This window comes from Podarcis gaigeae (assembly GCF_964106915.1).
Source record: "Podarcis gaigeae genome assembly, chromosome: 3".
NCBI lineage: Eukaryota > Metazoa > Chordata > Lepidosauria > Squamata > Lacertidae > Podarcis > Podarcis gaigeae.
This window is the reverse complement of record NC_139680.1, coordinates 36907498-36927878: the sequence shown is the minus strand read 5'-3', so window position 1 is coordinate 36927878 and position 20381 is coordinate 36907498. Positions and strand designations below refer to the sequence as shown.

Here is a 20381-nt window from a genome sequence, read left to right as displayed (position 1 = left end):
TCGCTGGCAGGTGCTTGCAGTGTCAGAGAAACCTGCAACACTATGACCTCAGATGTGCACACTTCCGCCTTACGAAATGTCGGGGAGGATGCCATTTTACAAAGTCTAAAAACAAACAAGCCACCGCTACCACACCAACTCTCAGGTTACATTACCTTTCAAACCTGGACAGGGCCTGGCTTCTAAGAAAGAATTAGCCCATACCCTAAAATGGATTTCTCTCAAATTCTAATATTTTCAGAAGCAGCTTATATCGTGTTTTTTTCAATCGCTGGTTTATGAAGGTCACCCCTGGGACAAATATAATTAAGCACAAAACTGGGTGTGTTACCACCCAGCTGCCAGTGATCTGCGCCCCTGCACTGGTATGACTTGTGACATAGAGAAGGGCTGAGATTTAATTGATGTGAGAATGAAAAGTGGTGATGGGTGCAGGTGATGGAGGCAGGGACTTGAGGAACAATGGCAGAGTGGAGTAACAAAGAAAGAAGGGCTCTTAGGAAGGAAATGGATCAAGGGAAAGAAGGATAAAGGTCACAGAATGTTAATATCCTAAAGTGCCTAATTATATGCTATACACAGATACATGTAATGAAAGGCTGGTGGTTGCTTTGGAGCTTTGAGAGTGGGATTTCAAGTGGAAGTGTTGGGTGATCACAATGCGTAACCCTTTCTCCATTTACTGTATCTTTTCACCAAATTTTCCAGCACACCACTCTCTCCCCACTGGGATTCCAAACACACATGGAGCTTTACAGTGAGGAAGGGGGAGTGACTTGGGGAGTGAATGTTAGTGGAAAAGCAGTTGCACTCTATTTGTTGAGGTGAAATGCCATAAAGTGGCCTTAAGAATTTGGCTTGTTTGCAAATCATTAATCATAATTCCTGATTCACATGTAACGGGGAGGCACGGTCAATTGTGGCCTTGTTTCACCACTTGTGCAAAAAGCAAAGCAAAGTGTAAGCACAGGGACTGTGTGTGCGTGCACACAGTTTGTGCATATCCTGGCTTATTAAACATGCAAATGCAGTCATTATTTCCCCAACAATGGAGGCCTCTGTTTACGCCAATTCATACATGCCACTTTCTAGCAAACCTTACCACCTATTCCATGTACAATTGACGTTATTTCTCTCAATATTAAGACAGCATCTTTAGGACTATACTTACAGGTACTCCTGGAACTCCTGGAGGACCTGCTGGTCCGCGGTCTCCCTAAGAAATTAAAAATTAAAATAAAATAATGATCTGATTTCAAGGCCATATACTTGATCAGGTGCATGAGAGACTATGGGAGGCAAGAAGGCATAATGAGTTTCAAGAGTACTAGGCCAAATAATCCCAGTAAATACTCACCCAGTTTGCATGTAACACAAAGCCAAACCACAGCTGAGCATGAACACGTGAACATGTGGATTCCCAGAGAGGAGACTGTGGTCACCGTACTCTCATCTCACTTTGGCCATCCTGCTGCCAATCAATCTATGCAGGGTTAAGCCATGGGTTGGCTTTATTTGTCATCCAAAACCCGACTTGTAGTTGACTTGCTCCAGGGTCCAGATAAACCATAAACTGATTGTTTGGCTTAGAATTACATATGAACTGAGACAGATTGTATTCTCTGATTTTCCCCCCATGGAAATACAAATGAAACACACACGCAAACCATAATGTAAAGCTCAAGGATGTTATGCTTTTTGTGTCTGGAGACTATTAAATTTGATTTAATTAAAACAAAAGCTCAAGGACACCTAGCTCTGTGACCTTTACTTACCTTTTCTTCTCAACAGCGATCAGTGTCAATCACGAATGCATGAAAACACGTAGTGAAAAGAAACAGGTCAGGTTTAATTATTGAAATCCTACCTTTTCTCCAGGAAGTCCCTCTAATCCTGGCAATCCCATTGGACCCGGTTCTCCCTTGTAAAGAAGAAGATTATTGCTGAAAAGTTCTACATCCTCAGTAAATAAAGTTAAGCATCCAATTTCAGAGTATTTCACAAGCTGCTAACCACGCTGTTTACTTGGAGGTGGCAATTTTTACCCTATTGAGTGTTCTAATGACTTGAGAATAAAAATTGCTCACAGATTCGGATTGTGCTTATTTTCTGAATAAACATTTCAGTTTTGATTAAAAGTCCTAGTCAGGGATGGATGAATCATTTGATGAGTGTGCTTCATCAAGGTCAGCTCTTAAACCCGATTTCGATCCAATGACAGAAAGCTACTTCTCACAGAGGCTGCAAATCAGTGTCTGGCCAGTACTACTACAGGTAGAGGCTCCAAGGAGTAAATGCTTTTCCATACAAATAATTCCCTGTCAAGGAAAAGGGCTCTAGCCTTCTTCTTCTTTTGTATGGAATATTCATTTATGAAAGCCCTCCCCTGCATCCTGAAAAATGCTTGTTTACCACCTCAGTGAGTGCTAAGCCTCTGAGGGTATGTGCTGCCAGCTGGGAAAATGGATAACACACTTATTTTAAGAACCCTGTGAGCATATCCCTCAGTAAAAAGTATGGTTGTCGAAGGCAGGCAGCAACCTTTTGGGAGGTTCGCATACTTGCCAAGCTCGAAAGTACAGGTGTTGAAAAGGAAAGAAATTCCTTGCTCCCAAACAAAGGGAAACTTGAATGAGAACCTTTGCTGAATCCTGCAGCTGGAGTAACTCGGGAAGTAACCGGCTGACCTTTCACTGGGAGTGGAAAACTCTGTTTTAGGTAAGTACCCCTCTCTGTGCATTCTTAAATCACCAATGTTACTAAGGTAGAAGTTTTGGGGTGTATACTTAACGTTGCTATGGTTCCAAGTTACAGATGTAAAATCTAACCTGAGTTGCAACAAGGTTAAGTAGCATTAGGTTAAAAAAAGCGAAACAAAACAAAACAAAAAACACCACATTAAAGAGGATCATGTATCCACCAGTCCCCAACTCTATTCAATTTCCTCACATAATACCTCTCAACAAGTGGTAATTAAAAATAGTAAGTATTGGTTCATTCTGTAAACAAATTTAAGTGTCGCTGTACCAAAAGGAAATAGATAGCAGAGTTCTAATAAATACTAATATTTTTCCCCTTCTGAATTAGAAAATGAATTTGAAATTAGGCTGGGGGGGAGGGGGAACTAGTGAACACCCATCCTATCAGATATTTAAGATACATTTAAACCAAAACAAAAAAAATTCCTTCCAGTAGCACCTTAAAGACCAACTAAGTCAGTTCTTGGTATGAGCTTTCGTGTGCATGCACACTTCTTCAGATACACTTCTTCTTTGGTATCTGAAGAAGTGTGCATGCACACGAAAGCTCATACCAAGAACTGACTTAGTTGGTCTTTAAGGTGCTACTGGAAGGAATTTTTTTTTGTTTTGACTATGGCAGACCAACACGGCTACCTATCTGTAACATTTAAACCAGTTACATACCACTGCTCCGGTGTCACCTTTTGGGCCCTGAAAGACAAAGAAATAAATACTATTTATTTATTGTATTACGTTTGTATCTTTCCTTTCTTCCACGCTGGGACTCAAGGTCCACAGGCAGTCTCCACCTTAGGCATTGACCAGATGGAAACCTGAGAATACCTGGAAGGGTATTTCAGTTGACCTTGCTGCTCCAAAATACAAAGGGAAATCATAAAGGAAACCATGTCTATACTAGTAAAATGAATTATCCCCGTTTCCTTTTACCAGGCTTGTTGTTCAAAAGAAAGAAAGAAGCATTTGTGTGCAACTTCTGAAATGTAGTTTCAGGCTTCGATCTTGTGCACACCTACATGGGAGCAAGTCCTGTTGAATTCAGCGGGACTTATTTCTGAGGAGATATGCACAGGTCTGCACCGAGACACTACATTCATATAAAAGACTATAGTAATGCAATACTTACAGGCGCCCCAGGTGGACCAGCGTATGTGGGAACGTTGGCACCCCCCTACAGTGGGAGAAACACTGCATTTGAATCCATGCAGGGTGACTACAACTGCAGAATACTAGGATCACAGACCGTAAAATACCTGTAGTTTATATAGGCTGCTCATGCCATTTCCTTCATTGTACGGCACACCCTGAAAAAGTGAAGAAAAGAAAGGATAACAAACTCTAATCTCTAACAAAGCACAAACACATACACAAAATTCTAGCTGGTGCATCAACATGAAAACAGAGCCTTTCCTATGGAGGTTCAGGCCACAATAAATCAGTTACGCTGCTTCAAGTCTCAGGAATCAGTGAGGTACAGCATTTTTCTGCAAAAACATGCTTAGGACCCCCAGCTATTGGCAGTATCATATATTTCACTTACAGGTGGTCCGGGAGGTCCAGGTTTTCCAGGAATACCCTCGTTTCCCTGAAGTGCAATAAAAAACCCACCATGAATATCTCTTTTGAATGCATGTACAAGCAAGGTAAGCAACAACCATATTTAATAGTAACCCCCCCCCCAAAAAAGGTACTTTCAAACATAGATGTTAGTTGCCTTGTACTTAAAATTCAAGTTTGCATATAAATCAGAATGCCTGGTGCCTATCTATGCAATTTGAGTCACCACAGCTAAAGGACATAAAATGCCTTCCATTCCTTTCCTTGCAGAATTTCATCAGGGACAGAGTTCACAATAACAACCCTTAGTGAATGCTACAAGGTACTATCTATGACTGCTCCTTAGCAGAACACAGAATTTAGCTGACAGCTTATTATAAAGAGTAATAAGACTGGGGAAGGATGAGAATACCCTGTTGAAGATAATATTTTAATTTTTTTTATATAAAAAATAACCACCATCAATTCATGCTGACAAATTGTCTTTGGAGCATATCGAAGAAAAACAGGCAGTCCATTGTTGTTGCTGTTTTCCTGCAGCAAGTAGCACTGATGTTGATTTATCTATAATATAGAACACATTGCTGTGGATAAGCATTCCGTTGTGCAGCTCAGTTTTCTGTTGCCTTGAACTTCAATTCCTTAACACAAAGATGAGAACCGCAGATGGGCTGTGGGAGGTCCCAGAAGTGCTGTTGATGCTGAAATCTTCAGAGAACTCTAAAGTTAAGATTCTTGGTGTTGATTTCCTCCCTAAGTGCATATGCAGCCAAACTCAAATCACTACCTGGCTAAATCTGTGCCTTTAACTAGATGAAATCAGAATACAATATATATTTATGTGCAATGTGACTGATATGTCTTACTGAAACCTTCACTCTTGGCATTTCAAAAAACTTCAATCTAAACAAAATTAAGGACTGTACTGATATTGTTTTCATTAAACAGCCTACAAGAAAAAAGAAGTTTAGTAAGCTAACAACAAAATGGTTTGAGGCATGTAAATATAATATGTAAAGGGATAATGTACCTTTTCACCTTTTGTCCCTGGTGAGCCTGGGTGTCCAGGTCTTCCAACAGCCCCCTGAAAAACATTTATTTACTTTTTATTATATTCATTTATTTCATAAAATGTACCGTATACACTGCATGATTGTAAAATACCTCAAATCCATTGACAAAAAGATAAAACAACAGAATCAGTGAAAATTCACAACATACAAAAGTTTAAATACTAAAACAGGTTTAAATGAGCTCAAATTTCTAAACAATAATGTTTTCAGCAGGTGACAAAAAGAGTCCAACGACTGCTTGATCTCAATAGGCAGGGATCGATAAAATGAGTCTCTCTCTCTCTCTCTCTCTCTCTCACACACACACACACACATATATATGGGTGTGTGTGTGTTAAAATACTGTTTTAGTCAGATTCTGCAAGTTGTACTTTTTGAAGGTCATTTTAAATGGATTTACTTTTCTTTGTCCAAGGTTATACTTCTGATAAATTGCTATATCCTGCTGATGAGCCTCTGGTGGGTGAAGCTTACTATAAATATATATATATATAGTGGATGAAAGCTATGCTTCTGATTACACCCTCTGCTCTGCAGTAAGCTATCTACAACCATTTGATATTGATTCTTTCTGAAACCACTGTTGATGCTCGAATGACAACTCCAATGTTGAAATGTTGTTCATTACAGTTGCTAAATTAAGAACAGGGGGTTGTATCCAGTGCAGCTGAAATGCAACGATGCTCATGCAAAGGGAGTATTTCTCGTCCAACACCAGAGCAGCATCTTAAAGTCCATCCTGTGGATCAAGGCACACCACTCATGAAATCTGCCTCTATTCAATTTCCCCCACCCCGCTACAGCCTCCCACCCCACATCTCAGGCTCCCCTTCAGGGCTTTTAAGGTTTTTTGATGCATACTGGAAACTGCACTAGGGAGAAGCTCTGGGAATTCATCTTACTCAAGCATCATTGTGCTGGTTTGAATACAACTCAATGAAGGAAAGGAAAGTGATAACAATTACAACCTGCCTGTATAAACGGGGCCCTTCAGCTATGAATTGTAGCCTGCCAAGTGACTGACAGCCCTATCTTTATTGTCTGAAACAGGAAGCCTATATAGGAGGTTTAGCAAGCCCTTGGTGATCCACATTACCTAAGTAGCATAGTGCATCACAAGCTACTGAGGCCCAATCTGGATAATTGCAACTATCTTATGTCTTTACCCTCCTCTTCTCACCCATTCAAGAGCAAAAGAGAGAGGCAGAGAGATGGAGAAAGTTCATATTTAGATGGTTGTTGCAGTCAAACATTTCTTACAGATGCAACCATAAACTATTCCTGATATAAGAACAATGGATTGAACGAACACAGCTCAACATATTTGGACAACACAACATGCTGAAGCTTCTAACCTCTATCCCTCATGAACAAAGGACAGAAAAGAAGGAGGAGGAAGAGCAGGAGATATTGCAGGAATCACTCATGCTCACAACAAACCACGGTTTCTTGTCGCATTTGAAACAGGCCCATACATCATTTGACTTATTTCACATATTCAATCCATATATTTACAATAAATATAATGGAGTGGGGTGGGGAGGATCAATTCGTAAAACAGGGATTCTTCACAACATAATGTTAAGTTTTAACATTTGAGTTTTCAGGACAGCATTGTTTTATGAGTTACTGTTGTACAAAACCCATTAGGTCTGCTGAAGACAAAATTGTGGCCTTAATCAGAAAAAGAAGCAGGTTGGGGGAGGAATAGCAACAAAAATCAGCCTGAATATCATTTATCAACTATGTCTATGGGACTAGAAACTCACATAAGGTTACCTGCCCTCTTAAATGCTAAGGCATTCTGCGCAAACAAATGTCTTAATTTAGTGGAGGTCATGCATAAAAATGGTATTTATGCATATCTACTTGTCCCAGACTATGAATGGAAATGCACATTTGAATGCACAGCCAATTTGGAAACAACGCAGTGCGGGCAGAGGATACCAGTGTTCTGATGTGTATCCAGTTTATGTCTGTGTTTCTAATCCAGCAAATGATATGCATGGAAGTCTGCTTTCACATGAAGGTTTCCTTATCTTCTTTGGAGTATAAGAGTTTAAATTGGATTAACAACCTCTCTAAAGCTTTAGCCCAGCTCTGGTTTATATGACTAAGAAATACTGGCCCTGGGTTCTTCCACCAAGGACTCTTGCTACACAACAGTCTTGCTACACTGACTGTAGTTACTTTTAGGTGGTATTTGGGTTGCACAATTGAAGTTGTGCAACCAAGCTGTCCACCCCTCACCTCCTGCAACCCCCCCCCGGACTTTTTGAGATGAGGAAAGTGCATTGGAACTCAATAAATAGCCTATGTGGCCTATTCCCCCCCACAAGGTTCGTGCAAACAAATCAGGATGGATGCTCAATAAACAGGTCATCTGGAAATGTCCTTTCACTCAATTTAGAACAATCCCTCCCTGTTAAAGCCTGATCAACAGGTGCAGCAATGCTGTGCTCAATTAGTTCATTGATAAGGATGGCGCACAGACTTACTGAAGGTCCAGAAGGCCCTGCTACACCAGGAAGTCCTGGAATACCTTGAAGACCCTGAAATGAATAAAAATAAAAGATGATACACATACATATTTCTATATTTGTGAAAATATGGAACCACTGACCTTTTTTTCTAAAAAATGTACATCCTTGCAAATAGCATTCTTGTAGTTAAAAAGCATATTCTATTTAATTCACTGGGATTACTTGGAATAGTTAACAGTGCTACCCTGCACATGTCTGCTCAAACCCCATTGCTTTCACTGGGATGTTCTCCCAGGCAAGTGTGTTTCAGATTACAGTCTAAATCTGTATAGTAGGGAGAGCTTTCTTTTTATGCAAAATACAAGGATCGTGCCACCGCATCACAAGTCTCCTCTCCATTTCTCATTTAATTGTTTTCATTTTGAAGGCTCTTCTTCTAAATGCTTATTTATTCATTAAGTCACACAATAAATACATTTGATTAGTCTTACATTGGCTTAGATTGTTGTTGTTGTTTTTCCTTTTCTGGACATCAACAGCTTCCCCGCCCGCCAATAATGGATGATAGTTGAAGTATCTCTCTGTTACCTAAGGTATGTAACTAGAGTATTGATTTCTTTTGACATTAGTGCTTTTTTAATAAAGAAGAAAGTAATAAAGTATGGATCTGGGGCACAACATGTAATCACCTAGTATCTATTTCTCTTTGACTCAGTGAACAGGGATCTGTTTTATGTTTTGGAAATTTATTTATTTAAGAATACTTATATCCTATTTTATAGCCGCACAAGAGGCTCTCAAAGTGATTTACTTGACTATCTACTAGTATGGCACATTTATTAGCATGGATTTAAACAGCTACACATTTGGCTTCATCACAGAGGGTGATAACTAAACTGTTCCATACAACTTTTACACTTTGCCTCACAAACAATAGGAAGTGTCAAGACAAACAGACTAGTTTGACAGTGTTTCCCTCTTCCGAGAAAACCTTTGGAATGTTAGTTCTATGAGGTGCGGTTGAGGATCTGCAACAGAGAATACAGTTGTACCTTGTAAATTGAATGGAATCTGTTTTGGAAGTCCGTTCGACTTCCTAAGCATTCGAAAACCAAAGTGTGGCTTCTGATTGGCTGCAGGAAGCTCCTGTAGCCAATCGGAAACTGCAGAAGTCCTGCCAGACATTTGGGTTCCAAAGACATTCACAAACCAGAACACTCACTTCTGGGTTTGCGGCATTTGGGAGCCAAAAACGTCCAAGTACCAAGGCATTCAGGATCCAAGGTATGACTGTACTCAAACAACAATTCACAAGATTCTTTGGGGGGAGGCTGGACGTTTCATGTGGTATATATTAACCACATATCAACACAGTGCAATTTTATTGTTCCTTTTATCCTCTTCACCACGATAGTCCCCCCCCCCCCCCAACAAGTTGTGGTATAGAGATTCTTGCAAATAAATTGTGAAATCTATTTAAGCGTGTAATGCAATTATGCTCTGTATGCAGGATGGATTATTTCTGCAGGACGCTTTTTAGGTGCTGTATCCAATGAAGTCTGGTTGTTAACCAGATGATTGGTGGTTCGAACCCACCTAGGGATGGCTGTGGGCAAGATTCCTGCAATGCAGGGGGTAGGACCAGATAACCCTCTTGGTACCTTCCAACTCTTCGATTCTAGGATTCCTTTCTATGGACTTACGTTTGTGCAATGGAACCTCCCCTCTTTCCCTCTCCTCACACACCACCTAGGCAGCAGATTTGGGAAGGGTGTGGGGAAAGAAGAGAGGGAGGGGAAGTTCTGTTGTGCAAATGGAAATCCTTTCCCTAACAAAACTACTTTGTTGTAAAGCAACCTTTGCCTATACAGTATATGCACTCATACTTTGCATGTCTACGACAGGGATGGGGAACCTGTGGACCTCCAAAAGTTCCTAGGCTACAAATCCCATCACTCCTGACCACTGGCTGAGCAGCATTTGTTTGGAGCTTGTACATGGTTCCCACATGCTGCGTTTGTGCATGACAGTAAAAAGAAAAGCAGAAGCTATGTGTGCGCCACCAGATTTTGGCACACCGGCTAACATTCTGTTGCAGCAACAACGAAGCATAAAAACTAGTGCAAGCCATACCAATTGCTCTAATGTAAAAAGGACATATTTTATTATCCTGGATGAGAATAAGCCCCAAAACAAGAACAAAAGGCTAAGAGAAAGGAAGAGAAATAAGGCAAAAATAGGTTCAGAGACAGACTACAATAGATGCCACATTTTAGGATATCTCTCACCTGTTAAAAAGAAACTGACAGTGAAGTTTGTCCAAAGTTCTGTGAAACCCAATACATTACAACATTGGCTTGAAGTACAACCCCACTTTGTTGCTCCTGAAACTTTGTACCTTTCAGACCCACTAATGAAATCACTGTTGGCAGTGTAATCTCCTGAAAGTAGCATTAATTTACCCACTTACAGTGCACTAACCTAGAGCTACTGCTAAAATGTAAGAGCCACTGAAAAGCGCCGGATCGCCTAAGGAGCTGATGAGCTGCACAGCAGTAGGACTCTTGCTTAGTAACTGAACGAATCCATATGGCACCCCACTGAACCAATAAAAAGTTTTGCCCAGAATGAACTTGCTCTGGAGTCTCTTAAAAGACTAAATGCCAATTATAAACTGGCCTTTTTGATTATTACTTGCTCAGTTGCCTCGTGGTTCTCAGCAATAAGGTATTGTTAAAGAGTTGCTTGAAGTCAGGTCTCTGGAATTACCTGCTGCATTTGCTGAGCAGAAAGGATCCAACAAACACATCATAACAAAGCTGTGCCCCTTTCTGTAGCTGGCCTATTTGTCCTTAAAACACAGAGCCATTGTCAAATCTGCCGTTAAATCTATATTAATAGTACCAAGGTCATATTTATACATGCAGCAGTATAAGGAAATTTGTTTCTCAAATCCAAATGCATCCAGCAGTTGGTGTTCATGTATTCAATGAGCAGCACAGAAACTCGTATTTTAGCAACACTACCTACGCTCAAATGACAGAGGCAAAAGATGAGGATATTTAATGAAATCTACAAGCCCTATGCTCTGACTCCAACCAAATTAAATGAAATCACACTCCTGCCTAACATTCGCAAAACAGTAGCAGGTAGTGGGCACCACAGAACACATAGGGGCCTCTTCTGGTCCCCACCCTCTTGCCCTGCAATTTCTGCAGTGCTCACCATAGACATTGTACACAGTAGGCTAACAGTGCAAACCCTGAATAACTGTGATTCATAGCTTCACAGAGGGATCCATACTGACGTCAACTGTGCACTGGTGGTGGTCATTGCTGGGGCAAGTGTTGCCATCCAGGGGGAGGTGCTAAGCAGGTGCATTCTCAGAAGCCCCTTCAATGGATTGGTGCCCATGGGTATTGGACACCTTAGCAGGGCTCTTCACATCTGAGTAATGGAAACACAATTACGATTGCAACAGAAGGAGTTTTTACCTCATCACCTTTTTCTCCAGGCAGCCCAGGAAATCCACGTTCACCTTTGTTTCCCTAGAAACAAAGAGCTGGATGTCATTGCAGGGTCTGGTTATAAAAACAACCTTATCCAACAACCCCCCCCTCAAGGCATTTGGAAAAAATGGAACAAGGCTGAGATGATATTACATGCCCTGGTCCTGGTATCAGCCTGACTTGAGTTCACTGAGAAATTTAGCTTTAGATGTAAGGCTGATATACAGTCTGACCTAGAAGTAAGTCTCATTGAACTCAGTAAGACTTACTTTTGAGTACACTTCCATAAGACTGTGCTGTTAGTACCGAAAAACAGAGTAACAAGAAGTCAAAATATTTACATGGATGAATGAAGCAGATGAGCTTGTAAAATTATTTACATAGATATGATAGTTTCATACACTGTTATTCCTGCATCCAGTGCTTCTTTTCTAGAAAAAGGTGCTGCTGGTACCATGAAGTTTTACAGTACTGTCACACTTTTTAACCAAAAAAAGAGAGGTGCTGGTACTCACTGTAACAACTTCATGGTAAGTGCTGCACTTTCAAACAACAACAACAAAAAGTGCCGGTATTGCGTACCCTTGAGTACCCCCTGGAAAAAAATTGCATGCATCTCTAATAATACCCAATAAAACAACAATTATGGAATATCCATTCAGACAGAATGAAAAGGTTTAGACTGTCCAACTTCACATAGTTATGGAGTCAAACTCTGGAGCCTGGATATATGCTAATGAGACTATAATTAGCATGAGTATGTATGCTACTGGGACATGGGTGGCACTGTGGTCTAAACCACTGAGCCTAGGGCTTGGCAATCAGAAGGTCGGCGGTTCGAATCCCCGCAAAGGGTGAGCTCCCGTTGCTCGGTCCCTGCTCCTGCCAACCTAGCAGTTCAAAAACAAGTGCAAGTAAATAGGTACTGCTCCAGTGGGAAGGTAAACGGCATTTCTGTGCGCTGCTCTGGTTTTGCCAGAAGCGGCTTAGTCATGCTGGCCACATGACCCGGAAAAACTGTCTGCAGACAAACATCAGCTCCCTTGGCCAGTAAAGCGAAATGAGCGCCGCAACCCCAGAGTCGTTCACGACTGGACTTAACTGTCAGGGGTCCTTTACCTTTTTATGTATGCTACTGCAATATTAGAGTTCTTTAGTGCTGCTGAGGCATTGCTTTTCTGTAATCACCCAAAAGCAGAATTCAACTAGTGTTTCCACATGCTACTTAACAAAGTACTATGCTATATCATCTGGCACAGCCCATTCCAATGGCCAATATCCTTCTATAAGACTTATTCTACAAACATAAGTAAGTCCTGTTCAATACAAGTCAGCTGCAACTGTATAATTGATGGAAGCTTCCTCCTTTTGGCTTGAGTCCCTTAGATACTTCCAGTTCAATGGGACACGGTGTTAGTGAATTGTCTTAATATTTCCCCTTAGCCAGGCAGCTCCTTTGTGTGTGCAGAGGGCACTTTAATTACTGTTTGGCAAACAAGCACAGCCAAACAACTGCTCATTATTATTTATTTTTTAAAACAACAACAGCAACCTGCAATTGCAATATTGCAAAATAGAGCACATGGAAATAAAACGTAAAAAATAATATGAATAAGCAACCATGCTCAACAAATTCATTAACCAGAAGGCTACACAGAGTTCTTGCTTCAGGAACTCACCTTAGGCCCTTCTCTACCTGGGATTCCTGGGGGACCTCTTGGACCAGGATCACCCTAATGAAGACGAAAATGGTGGGCAATATTTTTAGAAAAGTAGTAATGCATCTTGTCACAACGGCAGCCGTAACTTTTAACTCCATGGCCATCCCTGCCAGGTAAGACTGCCATTCTCCTTTTCCCTTCTCAGCCTAACCTACCTCACATGGTTGTTGTGTGGATTAAATGAGAGGGATTATCATGTATATACCACCTTGAGGAAAAGGTGAGATATAAATGCAATAAAAATATATATGCTGGATTTCAACATGGAAAACAGTTTGCCTTGTCAGCACTGTGATCTCCTTCAGTTTAAGAATGAATACCGGTGGTCCATGATAATGTGCTAATTCCAGGTATGCTAAGGGTTTCTGATTTTTGACATCAGGTGGTAAACCAAAAGAGCAGAGCAGAAACATAAAAAATAGACTCTATAGATAAGAGTAGATTAGCATCGATACTGTGAAACTGATTGCCTCTGTGGTTTTGCCAACTATCGGCAGAGAGCAGGGAATCAGAAAACGCAATTACCTTCAATAAAGCACCCATATCTCCAAGAAGAGGAAGAGCAACCTGAAAACAAACAAACAGATCAGGGAGGGAATAGAGCAGTGTTTCCCAACCTTGTGCCTCCAGCTGTTTTTGAACTACAACTCCCATCATCCCTGACTAGCAAGACCAGTGGCAAGGGATGATGGGAATTGTAGTCCAAAAACAGCTGGAGGCACAAGGTTGGGAAACACTGGAATAGAGCACCCTTGCAAAGCATCTTACATGACTATATGCATTGTCCATATTTAATAATAAAGGAGGGTGATGCAGCTCTCCAAAGAAATAGAATGACATCGGAAATACTGGCAGGAAATACTACAAAAAGAAAAAGAAAGTCTAGGGTGCAGATAAATTAAATAAGTTGCAACTGTAAATCCAAAATTCCCAAGTGCAATATTCAAAGCTCAAAATACAGCCAACAGCAGATCTAGCCTAGAATTGAATTGCATCAGGAAAGCGTAAAACTCATTGTTGACTTTCCCTCCACCATCAGAGGCATTGTAGTTCCATATGTAGTACAATCAAGAGTCCTGCAAAAGAGACAGCTAGGAAGGTCATTATAAGGGCCATCTGAACTTGTGTGCCTTTTAAGATAATTTAGACCTTTCAAATGCAAGTACAGTATCTGTTTTTAAGAGGCAACAACAGTACAAGTGTTCATCAGACTCAGGTGTGGGGAACCTTTCGTCTTCCAGACATTGCTGAACTACAACTCCCACACTGCTGCACTATACACTTTTTGAACTACATGTTCCATTACCCCTGGCCATGCTTGCTGGGGCTGACTGGAGTTGTAATTCAGCAAAATCTGGAGGGCCAAAGGTTCCCCACATCTAATCAAACAAAATCCTAAGTGATTGAAACTGTGAATCTATTTATAATTAATTCAACACATAAGCCTAAACTTTCATATGCTTGCAGCTCTTTAGGTAAATTTGTAATATTCACCCTTAAGTGCATTTGTATTAGAGCCTTGGTTTATATACATACTGGGTCACCTGGAGGCCCTGGGAGTCCTGGCTTTCCATCACGTCCTGGAATACCCTACGGACAGATATATTAAAAGTACTGTATTTTACATTCTTGGCTTTGACAAGAGATACAAATTGCCATTGCAGCATTTGCAAAGTTAGTACTTACATCGATCCCTGGTGTTCCTGGAGTACCTGGTAATCCAGGAGGTCCTCTTGAGCCCTGAGGTGGAAGCAAGTTGGGTCATCAAGAAATAGCTGGACGATAAATGCATAAATAGCATTCACCTAAATTTCCCATTTTGTATTTTACCTGGAAGCCCGGTGCCCCAGGAGGCCCCTTAAGACCCTAGAGAGAGAGAGAATGAAAGAGAAATACAAGTCACAGGTACAGAATCGCAGTGTGATACTTGAGTACATTTGATTACAGTTCTCAGGCATTGTCATAGAGAGAGTTGGTAGTAAATCACAGATCAAAGTTGGAGGTAACTCTTTTTTAGCAAAAACACGATCTTCACAGGCTTGGCTGAATGTCAGGCCTAATGAGCACAGCAGCCCATCCCCAGTAAATCCTACCCTATAAAATCAGTTCCCAAGACTGAAAGTCCCCACCTTCCAACATCCCTAGGGCTTTCTCCAAGCAATAGGAGACTGCCTGTATGAAGCCTGCTGTTGCTCTGCCCATTTCAGCCCTCTAGGATAGCCCTCTTTTCATTCTCATGAGGTAGAAATTTCAAATGGAAATATACAGTCATTATGAACACCTCTGCTTGCTGATCCAGTGAGAGGAGGGTCACCTGGGGTGCGATTTAACAATCCTTTAGATCAGGCATAGGCAAACTCGGCCCTCCAGATGTTTTGAGACTACAGTTCCCATCATCCCTGACCACTGGGCCTGTTAGCTAGGGATCATGGGAGCTGTCCCAAAACATCTGGAGGGCCGAGTTTGCCTATGCCTGGTTTAGATAATATCCAACACATCTCCCCCCAAACTTAAGCAATTTGCCAAGTATGAGAGTGACCCATATATTTGGCTGGATATACTGGATGGCCATTCACTAAAATTAATCCACAAATACCTACACAGTTATATTGCTACAAAGTTTATTGTTGATATGAGATCCACAAGACAACTCTATTTTATTTTACAAAACTGAAATCAGCACAATCTTTTAAAAAAATGCAGATGTAGGAAGTTTCTGAACAATTTTTTAAAAGACTACTTATATTTTAAATAAAATGCTTACTTCACTTCAAACCCTGAATATGAATTTACAGTAATTTATTTCAATTTATTCCAAGAGTTATGCCCTCCGCTCCTAATTCGAACAGAATAAAATTTTATTAAGCTGGCTTCATCAAACAAAGTATGCAATGCATCCCTGTAATTAAGAGCACAGTTCAGGACCATGGTTATTATAACATGTATCCTTCTTTATTGACAAATATGGTGACATTTGACTAGCAAGATGATACAGCATAGGAAACACAATACTTGCTGGCCTTTTGTAAAATCATATACTCTGGAGTTAACATTTTGACCATCTTCCCTGTTTACGACATTAAAGGCCGGGGCAATGTTGAAACATGAGGGCCAGTGTGTGTGGGAGACTGAAATGATATATCAATGATCCTCAGGAAAAATTGTCCCCTGTGAAGTGCGTAGGAAGATTAACATTCCCCAGCTATCATGTATTGGTCACAAGACTCTGCATGCCACAGTTGTATTCCTCTCGTGGTAGGAAATGTATTGCAAAAATTGATCATTTGTTTTGATTTGTGTTTTTAAATTGTTCTACCATGAAACCTTAAGGCATGTAACCAGATTAAAACAAAAAACAAAACAAAGCCAACAACCTATAAAATGATGAATGATTTTTTTACCAAAAGCATAAAAATAATGGAAGGCTTTATATGCTAAAACCAAACCTCCAAATGGTATGTTAACCCTAGCCACTGAAAGCCAGATAAAAAGATCACACAGTGCTTTAGCAGGTGGAATGAGATCCAGTTGTTTCATCATTCAGTCAGTTGTATAGACTACAGTGAGCTAATGGAGGAGGGGTAAACTTCTAGGTTCATATTTATATATATATACAGTAGTACCTCGGGTTAAGTACTTAATTCGTTCCGGAGGCCTGTTCTTAACCTGAAACTGTTCTTAACCTGAAGCACCACTTTAGCTAATGGGGCCTCTGCTGCCGCTGGAGCACTATTTCTGTTCTCATCCTGAAGCAAAGTTCTTAACCCAAGGTACTATTTCTGGGTTAGCAGAGTCTGTAACCTGAAGCGTATGTAACCCGAGGTACCACTGTGTGTGTGTGTGTGTGTGTGTGTATTCAATACCTTCATATACCCACTGCCTTCGCACACAAAAGTTGTCCCATGGTAGATTACAATACAATTTGAAATCCAAAACCAGCAATGAATGATTTTTTGAAAACATTAAACACCTTAAAACAAGAAAACAGGGTTCAAATGCCTACTCAGCCATGAAGCTCACTGGATAACCTTGGGCCAGCCACTGACTCTCTGTCTAACCCTAACCCTACCTCACAGGGTTGTTGTGAGGATAAAACGAAGAGAGGAGAACTATGTATACCACATTGCACTCCTTGGAGAAAAAGGTGCTATGTAACTGTAAGTAAATAAGTAAACAAACAAACAAACAGCTGAGAAATAATAATATGTTCCAGATGTACCTTAATCTCTAACATTGTGATGAGCATAAAGTAGGCCACTGTGCTTCTAGGTACGGTTACACTCTGAGGAAAGCCAGGGACCATGCTACCTGCCCTGTGATGTAGCAATGCAGAACTCCTTTCTTTCCATTCCTTTCCAATTCCATTCCCATTCCCAAAACCAAGATTAGGAAGGCATTTATATAGCTGCTTGTTTAAGATATCCCAAAAGGTATAAAACAAAACAAAACAAAACACTACATACCCCAAGGGTGCTGCAGCGTGACCCTGGAAATCCTATGAGGGGATGTATTAAATGGCATTGTCCCATTTGTGTGAGGGTTTCAAGTTCCGACATGGAACTCCCACCCCCACCCCGCTCGCCTCTTCCCCCCAAAACTCCAACCCTTCAGAGGAGATTGGGAGGAGGTGGGAGCACAGAAGAGAGGACAGGGAAGGGAATTTCTGTTGTACAAATGGAACCCTCGGACAAATGAGCTGATTTTGCTGGATGCAAACCCTGCAACAACTTCATCCCTTCGGAAAATGCCCAAGTTCTGTACAGTGGAAAGGAAATGGTGCATCACCAATCACATATTAAATGTAGGATCACTACCAAGGTTGTATCATCTCAGTAATTGTGACATACATAGGATTATTAGCCTTGCATGAACTTCACAAAAAGCTGGCGGAGGGGATGTACTTACAGGAGGACCTTGGGTTCCATTTCCAGCTGGACCCATCTCTCCAGGAGGCCCTTGTACTCCAGGCAGCCCTCTTTCACCCTGGTGAAGGAGCAAACCATTGTTTATGAACCTTTAAAAGAACTCAGTACTTGGGAAATGCAAAAACACGAATTCTAACAGTTTCCCCTACCTTAGGCCCCCGTGGACCAACTGTTCCAGGAATGCCTGCTGGTCCCTGATTTTTTAAATAAAAGAAAGGAAAATCTACTATGAACAAAAGCATGTGTGTGAAGGAACCATGATATGTTATATACTTTGCTGTAAAATGGCTGTTTTCTGTTTTGGAGGTGATTCTCACCAGTAAAAAACACACACACAGTAGGGTCAAAAGCCTGGAAATCTGACCCAAGACGTTAAGTGTGGAAAGAAAAAAATGACAAATTCTGTGTGAAACTTAAAGGGGTACTTCTGTCAGCATTAAAGTCAACTAACCAAGAGAGGGAATGGGTGGAGGTCGTATTGCTTAGCAACCAGGCAGAGTGGCAGGATTTTAGCAGATGCTGAGGTAGTATGTGCTCTGTAGTTCTGAGTGAGTTTTCCTCCGTATGTTTGGTTGAATGCCTCCATGATAGGTACAGGCCCTTTCTGTTTATTTCTCCTCAGATTATACAGCATTTTTGTATAGTTTCCTAAACAAAACCCTTATAACAGGATTCATCTTCTCTCTGGACTCCGTCTGCATTGTTTAAGTGATTTTACTAACATTTGGGATCTTTCTGCTCCACAGTCACAATTTTGCCACTCTGCTTGTGGCGTGCTCACTCTGAATTAACATATGAGTTTATATCTGAAGTGCCCATATGTGAAAGGCCCTGCCTTGGGACAGGAGTTGGTTTTGAGGATCTCACGGTCCCTTCTGCCACGTAACTCTATGATACCTACTGGTTTTCCTAGAAGGCTTGATCCTGGAGGTCCTGTGTCACCTTTAGAACCTGGCGGCCCTGGGGGGCCTATGATTCCACCAGAGTCCCCCTGTGTAATATAGATGAAAAAAATGGTAAAGTCACAGAAAGTAACTAGAAATGTCTCATTAATATGTTTTGTTTGAATTATGACTAGTAACATCTTCGTTTCTTGAACTGTTGTCAGGACTCATGTTACTAATACAATTAACTGCTTCAAAAATGGCACCCTCCTAGCTATATTGACAGTGGCCTTAGTTTTCTCATCTAATGCAGCACCTAAGTAGGTGGGTCTTGCATCTTCATGATACTGACCTCTTTTGGCAGGCTTTTGGAGGAGGGATGGATAATTGTCGGTTTGTTAAAGTCATATATAATTTTAGAGAATTGACGAATACTGTACTGCTTTTTTAATTTCTCCTGTGTGCTGAGGATATTGAATTATTTCATTATATTTATTATTTTTCTATTGTATTGTTTCCTATTTTAATGACATACACTGCTCTGGGGCGGACTGGTAAATGATCTCAGAAGTAAACAATGGGATATGTTTCTGCTTTGTTTGCATCTGTTCAATAGATATACAGATATGAGTTTGCAGTAACAGGAAAATTGGCCTCAACTGTGAATCCCTATTCTGTTCAGTAACGAGAAGGCAGCAATAATTTATACTGGATGATGTTGCTCATAACAAAGCCTGGACAGCTACTCTCAAAAGGTTAGTCCTAGGAGTCTTTCACTTAATTTGAGAATGATTATTATTCTGTATCACCAAAACATACCTTTTCTCCTTTAATCCCTGGTCTTCCAGGTACTCCATGTTCTCCTGTTAAGCCCTAGTTAATTAAAAAGAAAGGCCAAGGTGGTAAGTTTTTATGTCACTTGGCCAGTTAAAAGAGGATTACTTTTAAGTAGATGGTGGGATTCGCCAAAGTTTTCCTCTTATATAGCAGCCACATTAAAATGTTTGCTAAAAATTCATTTGCTGTCCATATAGCACAGCCTTATTTGAAGGCGTTCAAAACCAGCAAAGAGCACACCCATTTAAAATCCTGTAACTCAAAGAGTGAAAAGTTCTTCCTTTTTGAAATGGGTGGGTCTAGTTCCTCATGGTTCAGGTGTATAGTTAAAGGACTGGTAATATGCTCTCCAGTAGCAGACAGTGGGTTGGCATTACTTACCTGGCTCCCCAATGCAGAGGTCACTGCCAGTAACCAAGAGGGGTGAGGCAGTGGGGAGTTGGCATGGTTCAGTGGCATAGCCAATGAGATGCTCCCACTGCTGCACCCACATTGTACCAGTTTCCCTGTCACCTTCTCCCTCTTGGTTACCAGTATCAGCATCCACATTGGGAAGCCAAGTAAGCAATGTTGTCCTATGCTGCTCGGCCCCATGACCACTACTGATACTTTGGGGTTTCTTAAAAATCCTGT

The 20381-nt window shown here is 40.9% G+C and overlaps 1 protein-coding gene across 8 annotated transcripts in view; it reads right to left on the bottom strand.

Annotated features, from left to right (window-relative positions):
• COL19A1 (collagen type XIX alpha 1 chain) overlaps positions 1–20381 on the bottom strand; it is a 191974-nt gene that overhangs the window by 23835 nt on the left and 147758 nt on the right. For 7 of the 8 annotated variants that reach the window (XM_083730078.1, XM_083730075.1, XM_083730076.1 and 4 more), the window contains exons 22-39: positions 19731–19784; positions 18929–19018; positions 18177–18221; positions 18008–18085; positions 14933–14968; positions 14789–14842; positions 14639–14692; positions 13628–13669; positions 13061–13114; positions 11367–11420; positions 7888–7941; positions 5347–5400; positions 4300–4344; positions 4013–4063; positions 3886–3930; positions 3426–3452; positions 1868–1921; positions 1172–1216 (exon numbers count right to left, since the gene is read on the bottom strand). In XM_083730078.1, coding sequence (XP_083586204.1) covers positions 1172–1216; positions 1868–1921; positions 3426–3452; positions 3886–3930; positions 4013–4063; positions 4300–4344; positions 5347–5400; positions 7888–7941; positions 11367–11420; positions 13061–13114; positions 13628–13669; positions 14639–14692; positions 14789–14842; positions 14933–14968; positions 18008–18085; positions 18177–18221; positions 18929–19018; positions 19731–19784 — 936 coding nt within the window. The remainder of the gene's footprint in view (positions 1–1171; positions 1217–1867; positions 1922–3425; positions 3453–3885; positions 3931–4012; positions 4064–4299; positions 4345–5346; positions 5401–7887; positions 7942–11366; positions 11421–13060; positions 13115–13627; positions 13670–14638; positions 14693–14788; positions 14843–14932; positions 14969–18007; positions 18086–18176; positions 18222–18928; positions 19019–19730; positions 19785–20381) is intronic. The other variant, XM_083730074.1, reaches the window with a different exon arrangement.